We start from the raw sequence: 20593 nt of genomic DNA, 5'->3' as shown, positions 1-20593 counted from the left end.
ACTGGAGGATATGCGCCCCAAAGATTCGCCTGGCTGTGCGTTGCATGATAAGTGTAGAGTGAATGCGTGTGAACATATGTAGATATATAAGGAGGTTGGATGGTACAAGTCCTTTTTGCTATGCTGTACAGCTTTACTCTAAGACACAACTTGTGAGCTGGTGATGCGTTCTCCTCAAGTGTGACGCACAGACCTGTTGAATCCTAACACTGAGCTCAAAACTCTGGGAAATTTCAAAACTTCACTACAAAAAGGCAATCTCTCGTCTGCAAAGTTTGTTGGAGATTTTGGTGCCCTGTACTACCATTAGAAGTAACTGAGTTTTGATAACTAGTGTGCTGCTACAACGTAATTTCTATGAAGCTAGGTATTCGCACTGTGTGATATTTTAATAAGTGAAATACTAGTGTCATTGCACAGTGCTTGTTTAGGGATAAAAACATGAAGGTTTCTAAGGGGGCGGCTACAAGTTGATTTATGCTAAAGCTGTGATGTGCTGTGGAGCTATTGCATGAAAACAGAACAGTGATGGGGACAAGTCATTCTTTGGCTCAGCAAGTGAACGGGCCACAAAATCAAATGCAAGCCAGGTTTTCACATGACACAGGGAGCCATGTCGAGTGCTTCCTTAAGCTCACACACTTGTACATTCATGTCCTGAGAGGCTGGGTCAGACAGAAACGCGCGATCACGCTTCAGTCAGGCCCTTTGTTTTGGAAGAAAAGCACTGCTCGAAAGCCTCCTCTCAAATGCAACCTCAAGAAGATGATCCAACGTCAGTCTGAGGGCATTACTTAAGCGGAAGAAAACAAGTGTTACTGAACCAAGAACTGTGCCCATCTCTAACATGGGATGGAGTTAGAACAGGTGATGCTAAAATCAAAACAAAATAAAAGATACACGTCAGTTTGTCATCAGGCGTACTCTGATAGGACAAAGCATGAGCATGTCCAGAGGATGGGATGGCCAAAGTGATCGCTGCATTTGGAGTTGAAGTGTTGCATCAGGTTGTAGCCCACAGGGTCTTTGCATAGCACATGCTGCTATGCAATCTGAGAAACAGCTAACACAGAGCACTGCACACACTGGAAAAGAGGTTGGACCAAATCACATAAAACAAAACAGAAGAGGATACTGTCGTGGTACTTCAACACTACACAGCATTCCCCATGTAAAGAATGACAACTGACCACACAGCATTAGATTTGTTACACAAAAATGGCGTCACATTGTATATACACAATGCAGGTTAGAGAAGCTTTATCTGGTTGAATGGGCATAATAATGATAATATCTCCCCATTGTCACAGTAAGCTGTAGACATTAAATACAGCTACAGAGAAGCAGATGTGTCCTGCACTGTCCTGGTGTTAGGGTGTATATACTGGAATACAGGCTGCTCCTGTACGCGTTAGGTCCACCCACCCAATGATGGAGAAATTATAGGATACATATACTATTGTCTTTTGGGTTACTAAGTTTTATTAGCGGGAATGCTTGGCGCTTCTGTTGGGCAGGGGATGTGTTGCTCATAAGTCTCTGGCTATGTGCGGTGCAATTGGACAGGACAGTTCAAGCTGCCTCCAATAGCGTGTCCTTCTCTAGTCACATGACTAGATGGGCTCCACATAATTGGCCGGGTACAGTCCCTCCCGACCGTTGTCCAAACGTCCTCTACACCAGCCCTGCTCATCTTCATCCTCAGTCTTGGTCAGCTCGTCACCTGAAGATGAAAACACAAAGTTTAACACAGCTACTAAACATATAGGATAAATAAGCATTACATTGCAGACCATAGCCTTTCTTTTTGGACCCAACCTGGTGCACTGTGTAGCAGATGATATAACATACTAATAAATTCAAACAAACTAATTCCCCCAATTATCAGTGAATGTTTTTACGATGTATTGTATTGTTAGCATGCAGCTGCTCTTTCTCAGTTGTACAAAGCATTCATTAAATAGCTGTTACTCAGATGGCCCAAATCCTCAATCAACCACTTCCCCTCGGCGCTCCTGTTAATTGGCTGTTGGCTGTGTGTAATTTGTTATCCACAAGACTTTCATTACTGATCACTGCTATCTCCTTGAGAGGAAGCCATCTTTAGACAGAGCCAGGCCAAGGTTAGTGCTTCCTGACCACCACGGCCACCTTTAAATCTCATTAATAATTCATTGCAGCGAACCACGGGTGATTACCTGCTTTGAAGGTGAGCTCATCTTGTTCCTGTCCTTCGTAGTCGTACAGGGCACGCACACGGACCCCTCGGCCGGTGCTAGAATCGTCCTCAAAAGAGTTGCCATTGCCTCCGTTTTCGTTGCCTGAGTACGCGGCGGGTTGCTCGTCATCGGACCATTCGGCTGAGTAGGTTTGGTTCTTGTCATAGCTGCTCACACTGCGGGAGAGGGGGAGAGAGTAAGAGGAGGACAGAGGGTGAAGGAGGGGGTGTCAGTTACATCGCTGGGTAAAGGGTCATTCTAGTATCATCAATACAAATAAAATCAAACAGATCATATGTACAGCACTGAGAGCTTTGCATCAGTCCATTACTTCTCCACTCCCTTATTAAACTTGGTGGTACTAAGCTTCTCTGAATAGCCACAGCAGCTCTAAGACTGACTGACAACGGCTATGTTTACACCAAAATGTTATTTGATTTCTGGAGTTATCAGATTATTGAAATGTCATGTAAACAGTTTCATCTATCGGACAGTACTGACAAGGAAAATATGCTAAAAAGGGCAAACTAGTATGGGAAAAACAAATTAAAATAGAAAATGTAACATGATGTTTTCAATGATTAGATTTCATTTGTAAACATGTAAACAGACACTACCAATCAGATGTAATTATTGGGTTATTTGATTATTCTAGTTACCTGATTTTTAGTGGTCATTTAAAGCACAAACAGCCTGACTGACCACTGCCAAGCGCATTTTAGACATCTCGTTCACATTGGATTAGGCTAGAAGTTAGAATACACTGGCTTAAGTGTAGATCAGGGAAAAGAAACTGCTGATTTAGTTAGAATTTAGTTATTTGGTCTCTACGAACTGCTATCTGTTATCTGCTTTTTAAATATCTAAAATCAACTTCCTATTTCCTGTGCACTTCCTAAAACTTTGCCCTTTCTAACAGCACAATATCTAATTTATTCCTTTGGACAATAACAGATCTCCAAAATATCTCCAAAATCTATCAGGCTGTTTCTATTTTGCTGCAATGTAATATACACCATGACCAGCCAAAACAATTACCCACACAGAATGGAAAAACAAAGGACTTTTACCTGCTGCGGTCACCAGGTGGCGCCACATGGTCTGTGCTGGGAGTGGGTGGGGCTCCATCTGGTTTCTTTTTCTTTGGAGGAGCAGCAGCAGCATCTGGGTTGTACTCCTAATCGTGAAAAATTAAAATATAAAATTAAAACCTAAAATGGATCTTATTTCTTATTTGTGGTCATAGACTTTTGACATGGTACCTCAAATGCAGGCCAGTTCATATGCATGCCCGGTCCGTGGTTGTTGCTAAACCACTTGAGGTCCTCTTGCGTGTTTGCAGCCAGGATGGTGCGTTCCAGTTCTCTGTATATTGTGGCATAGCTGTGGGCAAAAAGAAGGAGAAATCAGCGACAATGTGAAGCACCATACGTTTGACTCTGAGCCAGTTTGGCAAATACTCCTCTGAGTGCTGCTCATTTAGTACAAGAGCCATCTAGGACTGGGCCAGAGGGAGGCAAAAGTGGGTGACAATGACATTTCACTAAGGAGGAAATAAATACCTGCAGTTTGTAAATCTGTAGAACTGTTTATGAGATTCAATTTGCTACATAATACATACTTCTTTCCTATTTTCTTTACTTTTCTTGCTTTTTCAAATCTTGCATTTAAAGGTCCTGTATTACACACTTGACTCTTGTGAGCTTGTCATGTTAAAATGCTGTTACATCACCAAAAACATATCTGGAGTTGTGTTTTGTTTGACTGGCACGTTTTGAGCAACCCTTTATTAATGGTCTGTCTATATCTCCAAAGCTCAAAATGCTTTATTGCAACTTGTGATGTCATGTAGTGGTAGTTTCAAGTTAACCACTCTTGTACCTTTTACCTTTAGTTCAGTAGAAGGTAATTCCAGGGATGAAATTATCCAAATGATTCTACTAAATGTGTATGGAGTTTAAAAACACAGTGGAGCACTTCCTGTATTACCACATGACATCACAAGGTGGAAAGGCTTTTCTGCTTGAGAGAAGAAAAATAAATATATGCAGGGTTTGTGTGAATGAAAAAAAACACAGCTCTAGGTATGTTTATGATGAGGAAACAACATTATAACAGTTCATAAATTAGTGAACAGTATAATATGGGTCCTTTTAAGGTGCAGTGTGTGACTGTTCTGTTGGAGACCAAGTATGTTATTGCATACCAGGGCTGGGTATCATTAAGAAGTTGCCGATACAATACAGACCTTGATACATAGGCCATGATACAAAACATATCTCGATACAGTGCGCTTTCGATTTGATACGATATATATCAAAATGTTTCGATACAGTTCAATAAAATATAATGGCTATAGAATGGCTGTAATACTAAAAGTCTTTGTTAAATCAACTTTTTCTGCAAAGTTAACATGAAAAAAAGCCGTTTTAATGATCAAAACAGTGAAAACGTCAAATGTGTTGCATAAACGAGTTTCCTCCCTCTAAACAAGCAACAAAACTGTAATGCTGTAACAAAATAATTTAGTAAAATACAACAAAAAATACTCTTGGTGATACATCGAAACAGCAGTCCACGATATAGATGCTGTATCATCATATCAAATGATACAATATATTGATATTTCGATATTTTTGCACACCCTTATTTTATACACTGTATAATCTTTCACAATTTGGCATTTAACTTATCTATCTTCATGGAAACACACACTAGGCCAAATTGCAGATCTGCGTAGAACCAACCTTGCTTACAGTAAAATTATCATGGTATTTTTTGAGCAATAGAAACACCTGTAATGAAACAAACGCTCCATCGAATGCCATATTGTGAGACATAAGTAAAGCAATGGCCATGGAGACAAGCAAGGAGCTAACCACATTATGAAATCCACCTTTAAACTGGTATAATGGTTTACAAATATGTAAATGTTAAACGGCGGTTAAATGTCCATAAAATGAGACTTGTAGCACGCTTGCTGCAGGTGAGGGCTTGTCTGCTCCATCTTGCTTTTACAGTAATGCAAAACATGACAGGCTGCCACTGTGAGCGAGATCCACTCTGGCACGAACCTTGTTGTCTGAAACATCAATTAATTAGTGTTGGAAGTGTGAGCAGTGATGAGAAGAAAAGGCTGTTTGCGTGGCGTTTTCTGCAGTCAACTGTTGGATGCACAAACCTAATTAATTATAGACAAATGAAGGATTAATTGTTTTGAATAACAGCTGTTCAGAGAAGCTCCAGGACAAACTTTTAAAATCAGTTCATAGTGCAATCACAAATTAGTCCACTATGCTATTACAGGTGATTGACTTTAGAAAATCCTGGTTGTAGTTGTAGGATCTGGCAACCCCAAGTATGCATTTGAATATATAATTCTGTGTGTCTTTATTGGTTGTAAACTGATTTGTCCTTCAGTGATCCTTGAATCTAATTATGTAATGATTAACATTTTACATTCAAAACCAGCTATCAGGTCACTCTCTAGTTGTTGCATTTCCTGTTGTAAATATTTTATTGTATGTGTGTGTGTGTTTTTTTTTTTTTTTTTTTGTCACTTGGTAACCTTGAAAGAGGTGAAAAGCGCCTATAAATAACATAAATAAATAAAATCTATGAATGCTGTTATTGATGTTGCACGAGCACACTACAAGGTCACAAGACGGTAAGACTAAAGATTGTATTACAACGATCACTGTACTGTGTGTGTGGGCCCATGCAGAAAAACATGTGCTTCTCCAACTATTACGCCTCTAGTCAACTCTCTCCCAAGGGTGTCCAGACATATTAGCGTCTGTACCCGATTTTTTCCATGTATTTGTGCAAATTTTGTCTCACCCTAAAACAAATATATTCTATTCTTGAGGTCAAAATAAGTTTGTCTGCATTCAAATATGAAGCGTTTTATTGTCCAAGAATGAGAAAGTGTGCTGTTAGCATGCTAGTTGTTGTTAGCATTACGCTAATGGCACTCCACTCTGGTCTCTGAGAACTGTGAAAAGAGCTCACAATAATTAGGACACTCGTAATGCATGAGGTAATTGAGAACGTAAGATTAAATCACTGCAAAGAGTTTAAAATGAACTGGTTCTATTTTTCACATTTTTAAGACAGTAAAAATCAGGTACACCGACTTTAAAGGACAAATCAGCCTGCCTCGCCAGCCTTTATAACATCCTCCTTGTATTCTATGCATATTCAGTCTGGTACCGCTTTTATGAATGCAATTAAAAGATGTGATTTATGCAGATTAACTACAGGATTAAAAATAAGACATTATAAAGCATTTTATTGTCTGATAATCAGGAAGTGTGCATTAGCATGATTGTTGTTAGCTTTACTATGGCGGTAAAACTGCACTGTCTCTGAGAGTAGTCAAAAGAACTTCAAAACTCATTGAGTGAGGAGTAACCTTGGACCACTCAGAATTGTTAACTACAGTAGATCTGTTTTTTCACATTTTTAAGACAACAGAAATCAGGTATCGCACCCTTAACCTTGTATAAGTCATTATCAAAAAGTTAAAATGTAGCATTAAAAATCACTGAAGCTGCAGTTATTCCTGCCTTTGCTGGTTAGGAGAACTTACCTTTGGTTCTCAGTAAGGTTCAGGTGGCGCTTGATGTCCAGCAGAGCCTCTTTGAGGAAGTTGAGTCTCCGCACTTCGTGCTGTTGACACTGGTCAAACACCTGCTCCATGCTTTCCATGTACTGAGGGGTGCACTTGTTCAGCTCCTCCAGGGACTTCTCGTACTTCTCCTTGGCCTAAATAACACATCAGTCAGTCAGTTTACTTTAGCTCTTTCCACATCACAATTAGATTCTTTATTTATGACCTAATACAAGTATTGTTGCACATGTGTTTGTTTACAGTTTATAGTTTTGGTTAATTAATAGGGAAACTCTGTATTTTACATAATCATCCATAATTATGCTAGTTTAAGTGTAGCTCCACCCTTCAGAGACAGATACCATATGAGGCACTATTCCACCAACTTTTGACCAGAACTGAAGAAACCACTTGGAAGGGTAGCAAAATGCTTTCTATCCAAAACCTTGGTCCAGTTGACAGAATAGAATTTTCTTTTGCAATGGAACAAGATAGTGAAAACAATCCTGTGATATTTTTCCCCATATGTTTACATTTGGAAAAAAGAGGGTTAAGATAGTTCCAGTTACATTTCTTGTGACACTGTACTTCCAAAAATCAGGGCTACAAGTACAGAAGTAATAAAACATAAACAAAAAAACTATTTGGCCAAAATTGTGCCACACTGAACCCCACAATTTATTTATTAGAAATTGTCAAATCTCATCTCGTTCTTGTGGACCCAATCTTGTGCCTCGTGTTGTCATGTGGGAACTGTGCCTCATCTCATCCCATACTTCCTTTTGATATTGACCTTATTCTGGAAGTTGCCATGGGAGCCGCTGCCTTCCACTTGTATGATCTTGCCTATCTCAACACCAAAGTTATAGTCTACATACAAAATCATTTCAAGTCTCCCTGGGAAATTTTGCATTATTGACTTGCTGGTGCACAGGAATATTGAACATTTTACACAAACCAACCTGTTTTATGTAATATTTTATCAGTAAGAGAGGGTTAGCAGTCAAAAGTCTTATGCTTTATATATGAAAGCTGGAGCATTTTGGGTTAAATACGTACTTCTTTTATTCACTATGTTGATGCAAACTAACTAATACTACTTTATTCTTCTTGTGATAATTCTGCTTTGGGGTTATTGTGTCAGTGGCATAATGAAGTTTCAGTATTATCGTTTATCTTCAATATTTTTTATCAGCAATATATCACACTTCAAATTTGTTATCATAAGAGATCGAGTGAATAGCATTTTAAAAAGCTCAAAGCTCCAAACAATAACTGTGTCTTACCTTCTGCACATCCTGTTTGCATTTATCGACTTTCTCGTGGAGTTTCTTCTGCTGGTCGGGTGTGACAGACGCCTCAGTTTTCCCATTGGCCTCTCTGGTTGCGGCCAGTTTCTCCTCCTTGCAGGCCATGTGGTAGGCTTTCTTTGCCGTCTCCATCTGTGGAACCAATCGCAGCCAGTTTAGATTCCACATCAATTCTATACTAAATACTAAGTTAAGCTGTGACATTTATAGACATTTTTCCACATTTATTAGTTTTATTCTTCAAACATTATATTCACTGAATCACTTTTACTGCCAAAATATTAACTTATACACAAGATTTTACATCGCCAAAAGGGTAGTGCAGCTATTACTGTGAATTCTATTGGATTTTAATATAATTCCTTATTCATAAAGGAGTGCTTCAGGCTACCAACCACAATATAAATTTGAAACATGAAAAAGAACTGTATTTTATTAACTGGAAAACAAATGTTGTTCCACTTCTCTGTGAATCAAGGCGGTTTGTGAATAAATTAGATACATAAGTAAGTATATTTGCATAATACAAAAACACAGTACAATGCTTTACACGATACAAACAATTGTAACCATTGCTTTATAGAACACATATTTGTTCTTTAACCCTGCTATATAGTTATAATTGAACCCATGGATTTACATTAGAATTTGTACATTTAAATCACAATATTAATTAATTTTCATTTTCAGTCATTTTTTTCATTTGTACCATCATGTCTGTGTGATGCTGACAAATACTACGCGTATCATCTATTAAGAAATCTAAATTGGAGAACGAAGTAAGTACAGAGCAGTGGCCGCCTGGCAATGGTGGTGAAATTAATCTTAACAATAAGATTAAAGATGAAAGAATAAAGATTGCTAAATGAGAAGAGCAAACCACTATACCATGGTTAAAAGCTCTGAAAAGGCAATTTTGCATAATAGGTCTGCTTTAACGTAAATAAAAGTTGTCCTAATTTCCTGCCACACACTGCTGGATAGTCATTACCTCCTTGAGTTTCTTGGCCCATGGTTTCTGGGCCTTCTTGAAGCCCTCCTCTGCCTCCTTGGCCTCCTTAAACCCTCCGATCATCTGTTTGTGGTAGGCTTCTTTCTGCCAGTTCTTCACTTTCTCCACGTCTTCGTTCACCAGGTTGTTCTTCACGTCTTGGTGCAGCTCGCTCACCTTCTCTGCCTCCGTCATGACCGCCAGCCAGGCCCGCTCCACTGAGCCGTACTGTGGACCTGCGTAAGGAAACAAGCTGCTGTCAATGACCACAACAGTTTACAGGGATGTTTGGGGAAAACTGTAAGCATCCATGGGTTACAAAGTGGTGAAAAGATAGAACAGTGGCCATAAAAATAAACAATTCAAAGCTAAATGTTGTAATGTGAAAAGTCCTCAAATTGTCGCCTACAACAGGAAACTGAAGCCCATGAATAAGTTGTGTTAATGACATTCTAACTTAATTTCTCATTTGAGATGGAGGGCAGGAGCCTATGGTTGATTCAGTTTTATATTTGCCAGTTTGTTTCAATAATGCTACTCCTTTTTTGCCACAACAGTGAAAATGTATATATTTTCCACCTTAGTTCATTAGTGCTGACAGGGAAGACAATGACGTTTCTGACTTTTTATTTGTGTACTGTGACTGGACCTGTTAATTGCAGCATTGTTAACATAAATCAAGACAGCATCTTTATGAGCAAATTCTACTAGCAAATTCCCTTCTGCCCTGCCTATGCAACATCAAAACACAGTTAACTTTCTTGGTAATTGGTAATAAAACAGTGAGTATGTCTGACCTTTCTCTATGAGCTGTCTCCACCTCTTGCCCCAGGCGGTCAGCTGGTCTCCATAGGCCTTCTCGATCTTGGAGCGCTCCTGCAGGCAGCTCATCAGGTCATTGCACAGTCGATGTCCGTCATCAAACCTTTTGACGGCGCGTTTGTAGTTCCCCACCTGAGCCAGGAAACAACAGAAGAAACAGCAATTTACAACAACGCAATACAGTTATGATCTCAAAGCTCATGAGGGCAAAAGTGATTCTTTCAGTAAAAATAAAAGGTTGACTTTGTTTGCAATGTCAGTGTGCATTTTATATCTTTCCAAGGGCTTGCCAGGTCACTAGAATCAACGTCTTTTTAAAAATATATTTCTAGAAATGCATCAAAACACCCACTGTTACTGACAATAATGTCCTCATACATATTGTAATAACAACTCAACAACTGCCAGCCATAATGACAATTCATTTTGACACGACATTAGTCAGTCTGTCCAGTAACCTCACATGCACTGATCATGTCACTGCAACACGACTTACATCAGAATTGTCATATCTATCACAACATAAATACATCTGAAAACCTCTGCACATACAGAAAGCTTTTACTATTCATAATAATACTAATGCTTCCTTTTCTGTCCACCTTAAGCAAGTCTGCCTTAAAACAACAATCATGTGGCTCCGCCTCTGTGCAGCCTGCAGGGGGCGTTTGCTCATGGTGCATGATAAAGGGAGGAGGGAGAGGGGGCTGGGCTCGTGCTTGTGCATGTGGAGTTATGCAATGCCATGGACCAGTGTGTGTATGTGTATATGTGTGTGCGAGTGTGCGTATGTGTGTGAGTGTGCGCGCTTTAATCCTCTTGAGTGGTGTAATGCAGGCAGACAGATTCAGGGATCCACATGAGGTAAAAACGCACATAAACACTGCCTTCATATTGTGCACCAGACTCTGTCTGTCTGCTCTGTGAATGCACCAGCGCACAGCTTTAGTCTAACAGGTGTATTTTGGTTCAACAACAACAACGCGCAGGTGGACTGACTGGCGCTACTGCTATTTCAAGTGCGTTTCCCCACAACTACAATCCATTCAACAATGTGTGAGTGTGTGTGGAGATGCTATGGGCAGGTGCTGATGCTGAAAGAGCCCTCACAGCTCTCATGACAGAGACTCTTTGTAAGTGCAGCTAACAGCCATGACACAAAGACCACTGTGTACTGAGGGAATTCATTTAAACTCATTTGGCTGAGTAAAAGCACACACAGAAACGCCCCTGCAAGAGTAATGTTATGTTTACGTTCCATATGAGGGCCAAGGAAACGCCATAGTCTGGAAGAGGAATGCTGAAACTGTAGAGAATTTCTGACTAGTAAAAGACTGCACTCTGCATTGTGAATACGAGGATGTTTGTGGTGATTCAGAAGAGATTAGTTTGCACTGAGCCTTCTTCAATACAGAGCAGAATTAGTACAATATATGTTAAACTGAACATACGCAAAAAGAGAGAGAGCATGTGTACAAAGATAATGGTACAATATGTAACTTTTCCTGTCTCCATGAATATGTTATTGATTTCCCTGGACTTGTTTATTCCCATGGTATCGCCACCAGACCAGATCAGGTTGGTAGTGAGGCAATCATGTTCAAGCATATTTTCAAGGTATTTTTGTGCAATAAAAATATCTACAATGTGATCATTTCAAGAATTCTGTTTAACTGTGGAAAATTCTATACTCTCCATGTAGACAAGCAGGAGACCCAACGTAAAAGTGACATTATGCACCTTTAAGGATTATTGCGAAAATCTGACTCCGGATAAAGCGAAAAACGATGGATCAATATGCCCTATTCATGCTTATGTCACAAACCAGGAAGACGTTTGGAAAGATGCGATTACAACTTCTCAGGCTCAGTTTTCTTTATCTATATGTCACTGTAGTGTTCCTTTATGTTCGGCTAATAAACAATTACAACTATACGTCAGTTTTCATCATTTCTCCACTAACACACAACTCTGAGCGCACTGGGTACATGCAATTAGAAGAGATGAAGGCACCTAATTCAAGATGATTCCAAGCAGCACATTTGTATGCAGTCTTCACTTTACCGCTGATCACATTTACTTCAGTGTGTTTTATCACAATCGGTCGGCAAGCCCAGTGTAATTTCTCTTTCAAGTAAACGCTTTAGATAAACAGTTCATGTTTCACATCAGTGTAGGATTTTGAACAGAAATTCCAAATGAGAACTGATCATGTCGGAAACATGATGGAGCTAGACTGACATAAATAGTCATATTTTCAGATGGAGACCTAACTTTGTGGTACATTGACTGTTCATTGTGAAAGAAATTATCCCTATGAAAATTCACAAACACTGAACAAGAGCAGTATAATTTGAGATTCAATTGCACATATCATCTTATTTTTTGTGTGTGCTATTTAATTAAATAGGTGCAGTGATTACAGATACAGTATATTAACCTTAAACCAGGTGTATACATCCGAATTGTCCAATCAAATTCAATCCAATCCAACTTTATTTGTATAGCACATTTAACCAAACAAAACAGTTTCCAGAGTGCCTTACATAGCATTGTAAAACATTTAACTCTAAAAAGTCAGCAGAATTAAATTGAATTGTAAAAGTAAAAATGAAAATTCCACCAGTTGTAATCATAACCTGGTCTTCAGCTCAATTTGAAACAATTGGGCATGTTAGAACACTGTGGTGTCATGTGAACCCAGCCTGTGAAATTATATCAGTGGCTTTGATAAAATCTGTTTGTGGGTTTCAGAATGATGAAAAATTAGGGCTGTGATTAGGGAAATGATTCATTCAAAATTAAATGTTATGTTGCTTGTATTGTGAAAAGTCTGAAACCCATGTACATACAGCATTTCCACATAGCATTAGACTGTCTCATAAGTGAATACATACCTCCCAAAAGCTGTCCATGGTGTCGTCAAAACCCGCACATTCATCGTAGGAGCCCGACATTTTCCTGGATGTGACGAAGAACTGTGACGTCTAAATGTGTCCTCAGCAGAAGAGAAGAGGGTCCTCCAGCACTGCAAGACACAAGTACAAACATTCTGTCAGAGGATAATGCAGACTAACATGAAAAGAGTCACATTGAACTGCAATGTTTTATGACTTAGTAATTTGAGTAGGTTTGACAAAGACCAAATTGTGATTGTGCACTTGGCAAGAGCATCTCCTAACTACAGCTCTTGTAAGATGCTGTCAGTTTGCAGTGGTCAGTTAGTATCCTGCTTGTCCTGGTTTGATCCTGGTTTAAGCCAAGTTTAGTCCTGGTGTAGACTTGGTTTGGTTGTGCTTTATTTCTATTTTTGTTTCCAATTCAGACCCACTTGTTATGTATTCCGGTCACTTTTCTCAGCTGGGACTGTAGACTGTATATACTGTATACAGTCTATGGTCCCAGCTGACAGAAGTGAGGCTGCCAATCGCACCATCAGACTGTCCGACCAACATCAACACTCACACGCACACCACATTCGTAGTGAGGAAAGTGGGCGAAGTGTCTTGCCACTGTGACACCTGGTATTCCCAGCAGTCTCCCATGCAAACAGACCAGGCCCTGCTTAGCTTTGGCTTTGATAAGGAGGTATGGCCTCAATATAGGAGCTGTTGATCTTACTGGTGTGTATGCGTCACTAATGTTGAGGTTGTTTTATTTTTTTGTGTTAACTGCAGGGCAATTGATTCAGTAACCATTTAAAAATAGTATATGTGCTATGCTATCTATGCCTGGAGCATGGTGAAGGGGCATCTTTTCTTGATGTGGCCTAGAAAAACCACCGTAGAGACTGAAGCATCATAGTGCTGACCCTGAATCCATTCTCACTATAGACACTGGTGTTCTGACACATAGCAGCTGAGAGATCCGGGAACAAAAGCTACGCAAATTCATTCACCAAGTTCAGCAGGCCAGAAAAACCCACACGGAGGACTTCATTTCACGACAAAAAAAAAAAAAAAAAAAACTAAAAAGCTACATGCACTAGAACAATTTAATGATTTATGAATGATGTTGATCCAGATTTTAACGTAAAGATGCACTGTGTAACTTTTCTGGAGGAGGGTCCACCGACTACTTGTCTCATAGAAATGTTATTGATTTGCAGTAAGGTATCATTTGCATTGATTCAATTACAGGTATCTGTAAAATCGTACTGGACCTTGAGGTGTCACCGTGGAGATAGATAAGTTTAATGCCATACTGTGGAACACTCCAATGAAGCAATAAATGAAGACAAACTTGCTAAACATGTAAAAGCTATTCTAAAAAAACATGTCTAATTCATATTGTAACTCATGTAAACATTCAGTCTAAGAGCAATGACTGATATAAAAAGAGTGCGTTGCCAGAGCAGGATTCCCTCGTCAGCTTTTAAAATGATTTATAGCCGTGTGACAGGAGCTCGATATCTCTCCACCGATGGACACTGTATTAGTATTGAGCCTTGTTTGAAGAATAATCCATTTTGATCACATGACGAATGCTTTTGTCTCAACAGGGAGCTCCTTCAAAGCAGGGCAACAAAACAGCTGGTTACATTGCAAAAAGATACTTCAGAAGATTTGGAATCGTCATAAGGAACACCCCTACCTCCATCAGGCCAACTTAGATTTATGAAGAGGTGATCCCACTCATAGCGAGAATGCGTGTTTTTAGTGTACCTTTAATATTCAAAGGATTCATATTTGGCATGTAAAATTTGCTGTAATGACGCCAAAAGAAAATGTAATACTATTACTACTAATACTATTCGTTTTAAACATGAAATTTGTGCTTGATTTGCAGCCTTTTGCTTCTGTATTAGAACTTAGAAATTAGAACTAACCAAATATTTACAGTGCAGAGCCACATAAATCATCAGACAGGATTTTCTCGATGATGCATTAAAAAACAAAAAGTCTGCGTCTGGATATTTGACTCTTTCACTTTTGCTAAACTCAGCAGCCTTGTTTTGGGACTGTGTCTGGGACTGTCTGTCACACTTTTGTGTTTGCTCCAAAATGTGACTAAATAAATAAATAAATGTTAACAGACCAACAGCTCATCTGATATTCCTCTACTTTCTTTTGGATTTCCTCTTCTGCTGATACTTGCAAAGAGGAAGTTGCATCTATTTTCTGGCATATGCAGTATGTTACACAACAGGTGTCCTATACTTTTCAGATTTGTAAATGTGATCATGGCATACCCCCAGATAGGATTCAAGAGCCACTTTAAGCTTAGAAATTGCACCAAGAGTATTCCTTCTCCGCATAGGGATTGTTAATTTAAAAGACGTTTTCTGATTGAGGATCTGCTTCCAGCTTGTCTCCATGGAGATGTTATATTCCACAGTGTACCAGTAGGCTTTTCTATCTTACAATTATTTAATTACAGATAGTTTAAAAAGCATGCACGGTAATGGAGAGTGAGTTGAATCCCTTGCTTGTCTCAAATGAGATTGATCAGTTCAATGTCTTACTGTAGAAAATTGTTGGCAAGGCAATAATAATAACAGGATGGAGATAGACAGGTGGTAGACTATACACCAGAAAAGTTACATAGTGCATCTTTAATGGGCCCATATTCCACTATTTTCTGACTTATGTTATAATGTTGTTTCCTCATTAAAAATGTACCTGGCGTTTTGTTTTGTTTCATTCACATGTTTAACACACAAACCCTTCATATTTAGGCCGAGTTCTTCTCTCAAACAGAAAACACTCTGTTCCACCTTTTAATGTCATGTAGTAATACAGGAAGTGCTCCACTGTGTTTTTAAACTCCATACACCTTCACAAGATTCATTTGGATGATTTCAACCAGGAATTTATTATTTCTGCTGAACAAAAGGTAAAAGGTAGCTGTTAACCTGAAAACTACCACTACATGACATCACAAGGTGGAAAAGAGCATTTGGAGCTTTGGAGATGTACAGGCAAATAATGCAGGATTACTCAAACATGTGTGAATGTATGTTTTTGAAGAGGTAACAGCATTATAACATGTCTTAAAGCTCACAAGAATCAACGTTATGTAATATAGGACCTTTTATCGTTCAGGTGTATAGTGAACGCACTTTTCTCTCTTAAAACCTGAAAATTATGCATCAAATCAACACTCAAATTGATGCTTTGATGACTGTCTCCCACCTGCCGGCAGATCTTTTAAGTAGTGTGTCCTAATCTGAACAGGGAAGAAAAACTGTTGTCTCTTTTTTGCTCATATCAGCGAAGCACCAATTAACGTATGGCTTTGTGACCATAACACCCAGTGACATTAAAGCTGCTAAGCTTCGGGCAAGAGGCCAGAGAGTCAGCGCAAAACAAAGCAATGCAACTCATGTCTACCTATCTCACAATGTTACCAATACAGCTGTCTTATATGCATTTTATTGCCCTAAAGCTACTATATATGAGTAAGCTACATGGTGATTTTGCTAGTATTTCAGTGAACAAAGGGATAATACTACTTTGAAATTACTTGTATACCTTATTGCATTGGAGAGATAAATATATAAGGTATCATTTTGAAGTTGGTGTGTAACACATGTGGGTGGGGGTCTTTGCATGCTATTTATGGCAGTTCACCTGGTTAAATGAAGAGATATGGCATTGTAGAAAATAAAGTACAGAATTACAAATGAGATTTCCTCACAAATGCATTTTAATAGACCTCTGTAAAGAAGTCTGAATTGCTTTTAGTGGCTACTAAATTAATGTCATGCTCTTTACAAGTTCAAATATTGGGCAAAGTTTGTAAGATGTCCACATACCTTCTCCATCTTGACAAAATAGGAAAACCAATCTAAAGCTTAAGATAACTCCAATAGTAGATTCTGTGCGTTCTAATAAGTGGTACAATCCAATGGTCTCCTTCTTGTAAAGAAAGTAGTGTAGAAAGTAGAATTTTGCAGCTTGGACCAGTCTATCCAAAGTGGAGCGCTAAGACTGATCACAGCAGCATGTCTCTGAGGCTGGGGATAATCCTGCAGTGTGCCACTTGAATAGCAGAAGGGGGAGGGAACAGAGAGGACGAGCATAGGACACCATTGTGTTATTCTATAGTGACCACATACTAATAATGAGGCTCATTTGCATGAGTCAATAGCCTGTGAATTATTAGTTAGGCTGGTAAAGCTGTTTAGTTGTGCATTATAATGCACAAGGATATTTGGGTAACTTTATAATGACTAGACTTTTAATAGCTTTAATGACACATAAACAAAGACTTCATTCATTTCATTATGACCAAACTGTTTATTAATAGTATATTAATGATCGAGGCTTGGTAAATACTTCATTAATACTCTAACCCTAACAGCTAATTAAGCAATTAACAAGCCTGATCATCATTCTTTCATTTAAGTCTACTTTATATAGGTTAATAGTGTAGTTATTATAAAGTGGTTCCTATATTTGTTGTATTCACCTCCCTTAACTTCTAAAATAGTTGAAAGTTTGCACTCATGTGGGGTTTTAAAAAGTTTTAGATTGATATATGCTTAGATTGTTATGACATTCCAGGCCATGACATGACATGTTCATGCTGTTTGTTATTATATTAAAGTATACTGTTTTCAATGCAAAATGTCTCAAAAAATCTTTACAACCACAGGATTCAATTTCAGAAGATTTTTCTGCAATATAATAATATGTACCCCTAACCTATATGAAATCAGTGCCTCGTCAGAGGCTTGATAAGTCATGTCATCATGTCTATTTACAGAATATACTGGCAAAAGAACATACCAAAACTTTTTTTCTTTCTGCAGTAAAAGTAAACACACATTAGTAAAACAGTCTGATACATGACAATAGCTCCACAGGACAACCTAAGCATTAGTTGTCCAGGCCTGAATGGGGAGCACCACACACTCATAAGCCTGTTAGAGTAAGAAGATTTTCAGAGATGAACTAACTTTACTCCTGCTTCTTTTCCTCCCCACAGCCCTGGAGCGAGCAGCTCTTATGAAAACATGGCCTATAATCTGAGCAGCTTCAAAACACACACATAACAACATATGACTTTATGTAAAAGGAGGCAAGTGATGTTTGAATGTGAGCTTTGTAATGGATCAGATGGAGATGTTGTTTAATAAGCACAGCATGTCTGCAATAATCACAGCAGGAGTTAAAGACAATAACCAATGAGAAGACAGAGGGAGGTCTTTCATTGGAGTTACAAATTACCACACATAAATATGGAGGAATAGAGAAGAACATCATAGAACTTATTATATGAAATAGTGTTAATTATTAATACTTCTAAGCCTAACATTTGTAATTATTATTATTATTTTTTTATATTTTACATTTTTACATCTTTATTTTTTATATTTGTAATCCATGTACACTGTAAATATACACTGATTTATCTTCTTCTTTTGAGAGTTAGCACCTCACTGTGATTGGTTCAATCTACCTGTCACTCAAAGATGCCAGAAGCTGGCCAGTAGGTATGTGACGGATTACATTTGATGTACAATTCACTGTATATATTGCCCTCCCCTGATATGAAACCAGTGAGAATCTTTCTGTTACGGGTCTGATAACTAACCTCGTGCAGCAAGATGGATTCTTGTGATATTTCTGAGTTCACAAACTCATGAGAATCCGTCTTGAGGTGCTCCGGCTGTATGGTTTAAATTCGACCCAGGCAGTGGTCGGTTGCATCACAGAGCTTCCATGGCAGGGGAGGTGTTTCAGGCAACATGACAACACGCCAAGTTTCAGGCCGACACCGAGCAAAACAAACATGGCGCTGTTGGTGGACGGTGATGATGGCTTATAATGCCCTTAATGTGCAAATTTTTAGTGAAAAAACGACATCTTCCCTCTCCATCGTGGTACTTGTTTGGTTTCACCTGGAGCAAGTTGGATACATCATTTTGACAGGTTTGCCATGATTGGCTAAAAAGAAACTGGTGGGTGGGCACTTCGGGATGGTTCACTCACTCATCTTGAAGCATTCTGCTGCAAGTCCCTGCTTTTTCTAAACGCTTTCAGCAAGAGCTCCAGATGGTTAATGTGTAATGTGTAACTCAATTCAGAGTGATAAACATATCAATCTTGCGTGAGCCAGGTTATTTGTTACCTGTATATTCCACAGAATACCATAAAACCTATCTTGCATTTATTCAAGTACAAAAAAGCATTCTTGAACACTCAGTGCAAAAAACATTCTTGTTGTCAGTTTGCTTTCTTCTCCACAGAGCTGGCCTGCAAAGCATCACCTGCTTGTCTCCATGGAGAAGGATGAGTTTAAAGCCATACTTTCCAGGCAACACAAAAAGCAAGACAAGACCACTAGAAAAGTAGCATAAAATAGTCAAAGCTGCTCAAATACATTTCTAATTGAAATCTGTAATCACGTTTTATATTGATAAGCAATGCAGTTAATGATTCAGCATTTCTGAACTGGACATGAGAGCCAGAGAGTCCATATTGTGATCCACTTGGAGGTGCGGTGCTGTGGAGTGCATGCAGTACTGGGGGACTATGGCGGCGGGATGTTGCCAGGAGACAAGGAGAGGGTTACTAAGCCATCTACCATGTGACCAGAGCTTTAGAGACAACAGGAAACATGACTGTGTGTGCGGAGGCAAAGAGCTGAACAAGAGACAAGAGGAGGGGAGAGGAGGAGAGAGGAGGAGAGAAGAGGAGCAAGGAGGGGAAAGGAGGAGAAAAGAGGAGAGAGGAGAGGAGAAGAGGAGCAAGGAGGGGAGAAGAGGAGAAAAAAGGAGAGAAGAGTGGAGAGAAGGAGAGAGGAGGAGAGAGAAGAAGAGAGGGGGAGAGAGGGAGATGAAGCATGAGAAGAGGATATGAGAAGAGGGCTCACTGGGATTTTGTAGATGTGCGTTCTGGATTGAAGACATATCCATGGGCTTAAGAGTGATGGAAAATAAGACAGTTGCCATAGTGATTGAGAATTTAAAATAAGGGGGAAAAGTGTGTAAGCTATATGGATGATTTTGCAAACATTTCCATGAATAACGGGGTCGTCAAAATGTTGCATGTAAAGAAGAAGCTTAAACCATAGACTGTATAAAAAAGTGGACTAAGCGAGTGTGACGTCACCCATTGCGTTTAGCGTCACTCAGATGAGGCTTGTGACGCTAACAGTTACAGGATCACAAAACAGTGGAAAACTCCCCACCAGGATCATGTAGAGCAAGTTAATACGAACATTTTAAGACCAAAATGACAAGGCTCACTGCAGCAGTTACAGAGAGAGGGGCCACAATATTCCAGTGTAAGTCAATGGGAGCAAGAGTCAGAAGGAGCCGGAAGAGCCTGCATGTGAACTTCCTAATTGGAATGTGCCAGCTAGTGTGTTAGCTATGCCCATTTATACAGTCTATGCCTAAAACCCACCCTCAAAGCCACATAGCCTACGTGTTCAGTGAGTAAAAATATAATCGTATTTGAACGTGATTTTCTTTACATCATGATCAGGCCATCTTAATATGTCCTCCTATTCTATGCAGATTTCTGGTGTTATGATGAGTCTATAAGAAACAACATTATCAGAGGTTGTAAGGCCAATAGACACTAGCAGATATTGTCTGCTTCAGAGTCACCATCTTCAATACTGCATGCATCAACAACAGGAAGCCCGAGAATCAGATAAAAACACAAGGAGGACATGCATACTC

General features: G+C 39.1%; 1 protein-coding gene across 1 annotated transcript; it reads right to left on the bottom strand.

Annotated features, from left to right (window-relative positions):
* Positions 1-1370: 1370 nt before the first annotated feature.
* On the bottom strand, positions 1371-12911 carry LOC110164811 (protein kinase C and casein kinase substrate in neurons protein 1-like). Its single transcript, XM_020929938.2, has 9 exons — positions 12852-12911; positions 9930-10086; positions 9133-9368; positions 8118-8273; positions 6811-6986; positions 3482-3602; positions 3290-3396; positions 2199-2395; positions 1371-1723 (listed from the first exon to the last, which is right to left on the bottom strand). The coding sequence occupies exons 1-9, from the start codon at positions 12909-12911 to the stop codon at positions 1614-1616; spliced, it is 1320 nt and encodes a 439-aa protein (XP_020785597.1). The 3' UTR covers positions 1371-1613.
* Between the last annotated feature and the right edge of the window lie 7682 nt (positions 12912-20593).

This window comes from Boleophthalmus pectinirostris, unplaced genomic scaffold (genome assembly GCF_026225935.1).
Source record: "Boleophthalmus pectinirostris isolate CB_2022bp ecotype Guang Dong unplaced genomic scaffold, ASM2622593v1 HiC_scaffold_8, whole genome shotgun sequence".
NCBI lineage: Eukaryota > Metazoa > Chordata > Actinopteri > Gobiiformes > Gobiidae > Boleophthalmus > Boleophthalmus pectinirostris.
Note: the sequence above shows the minus strand (reverse complement) of the source record. Positions and strands in the feature narration are given on the sequence as shown.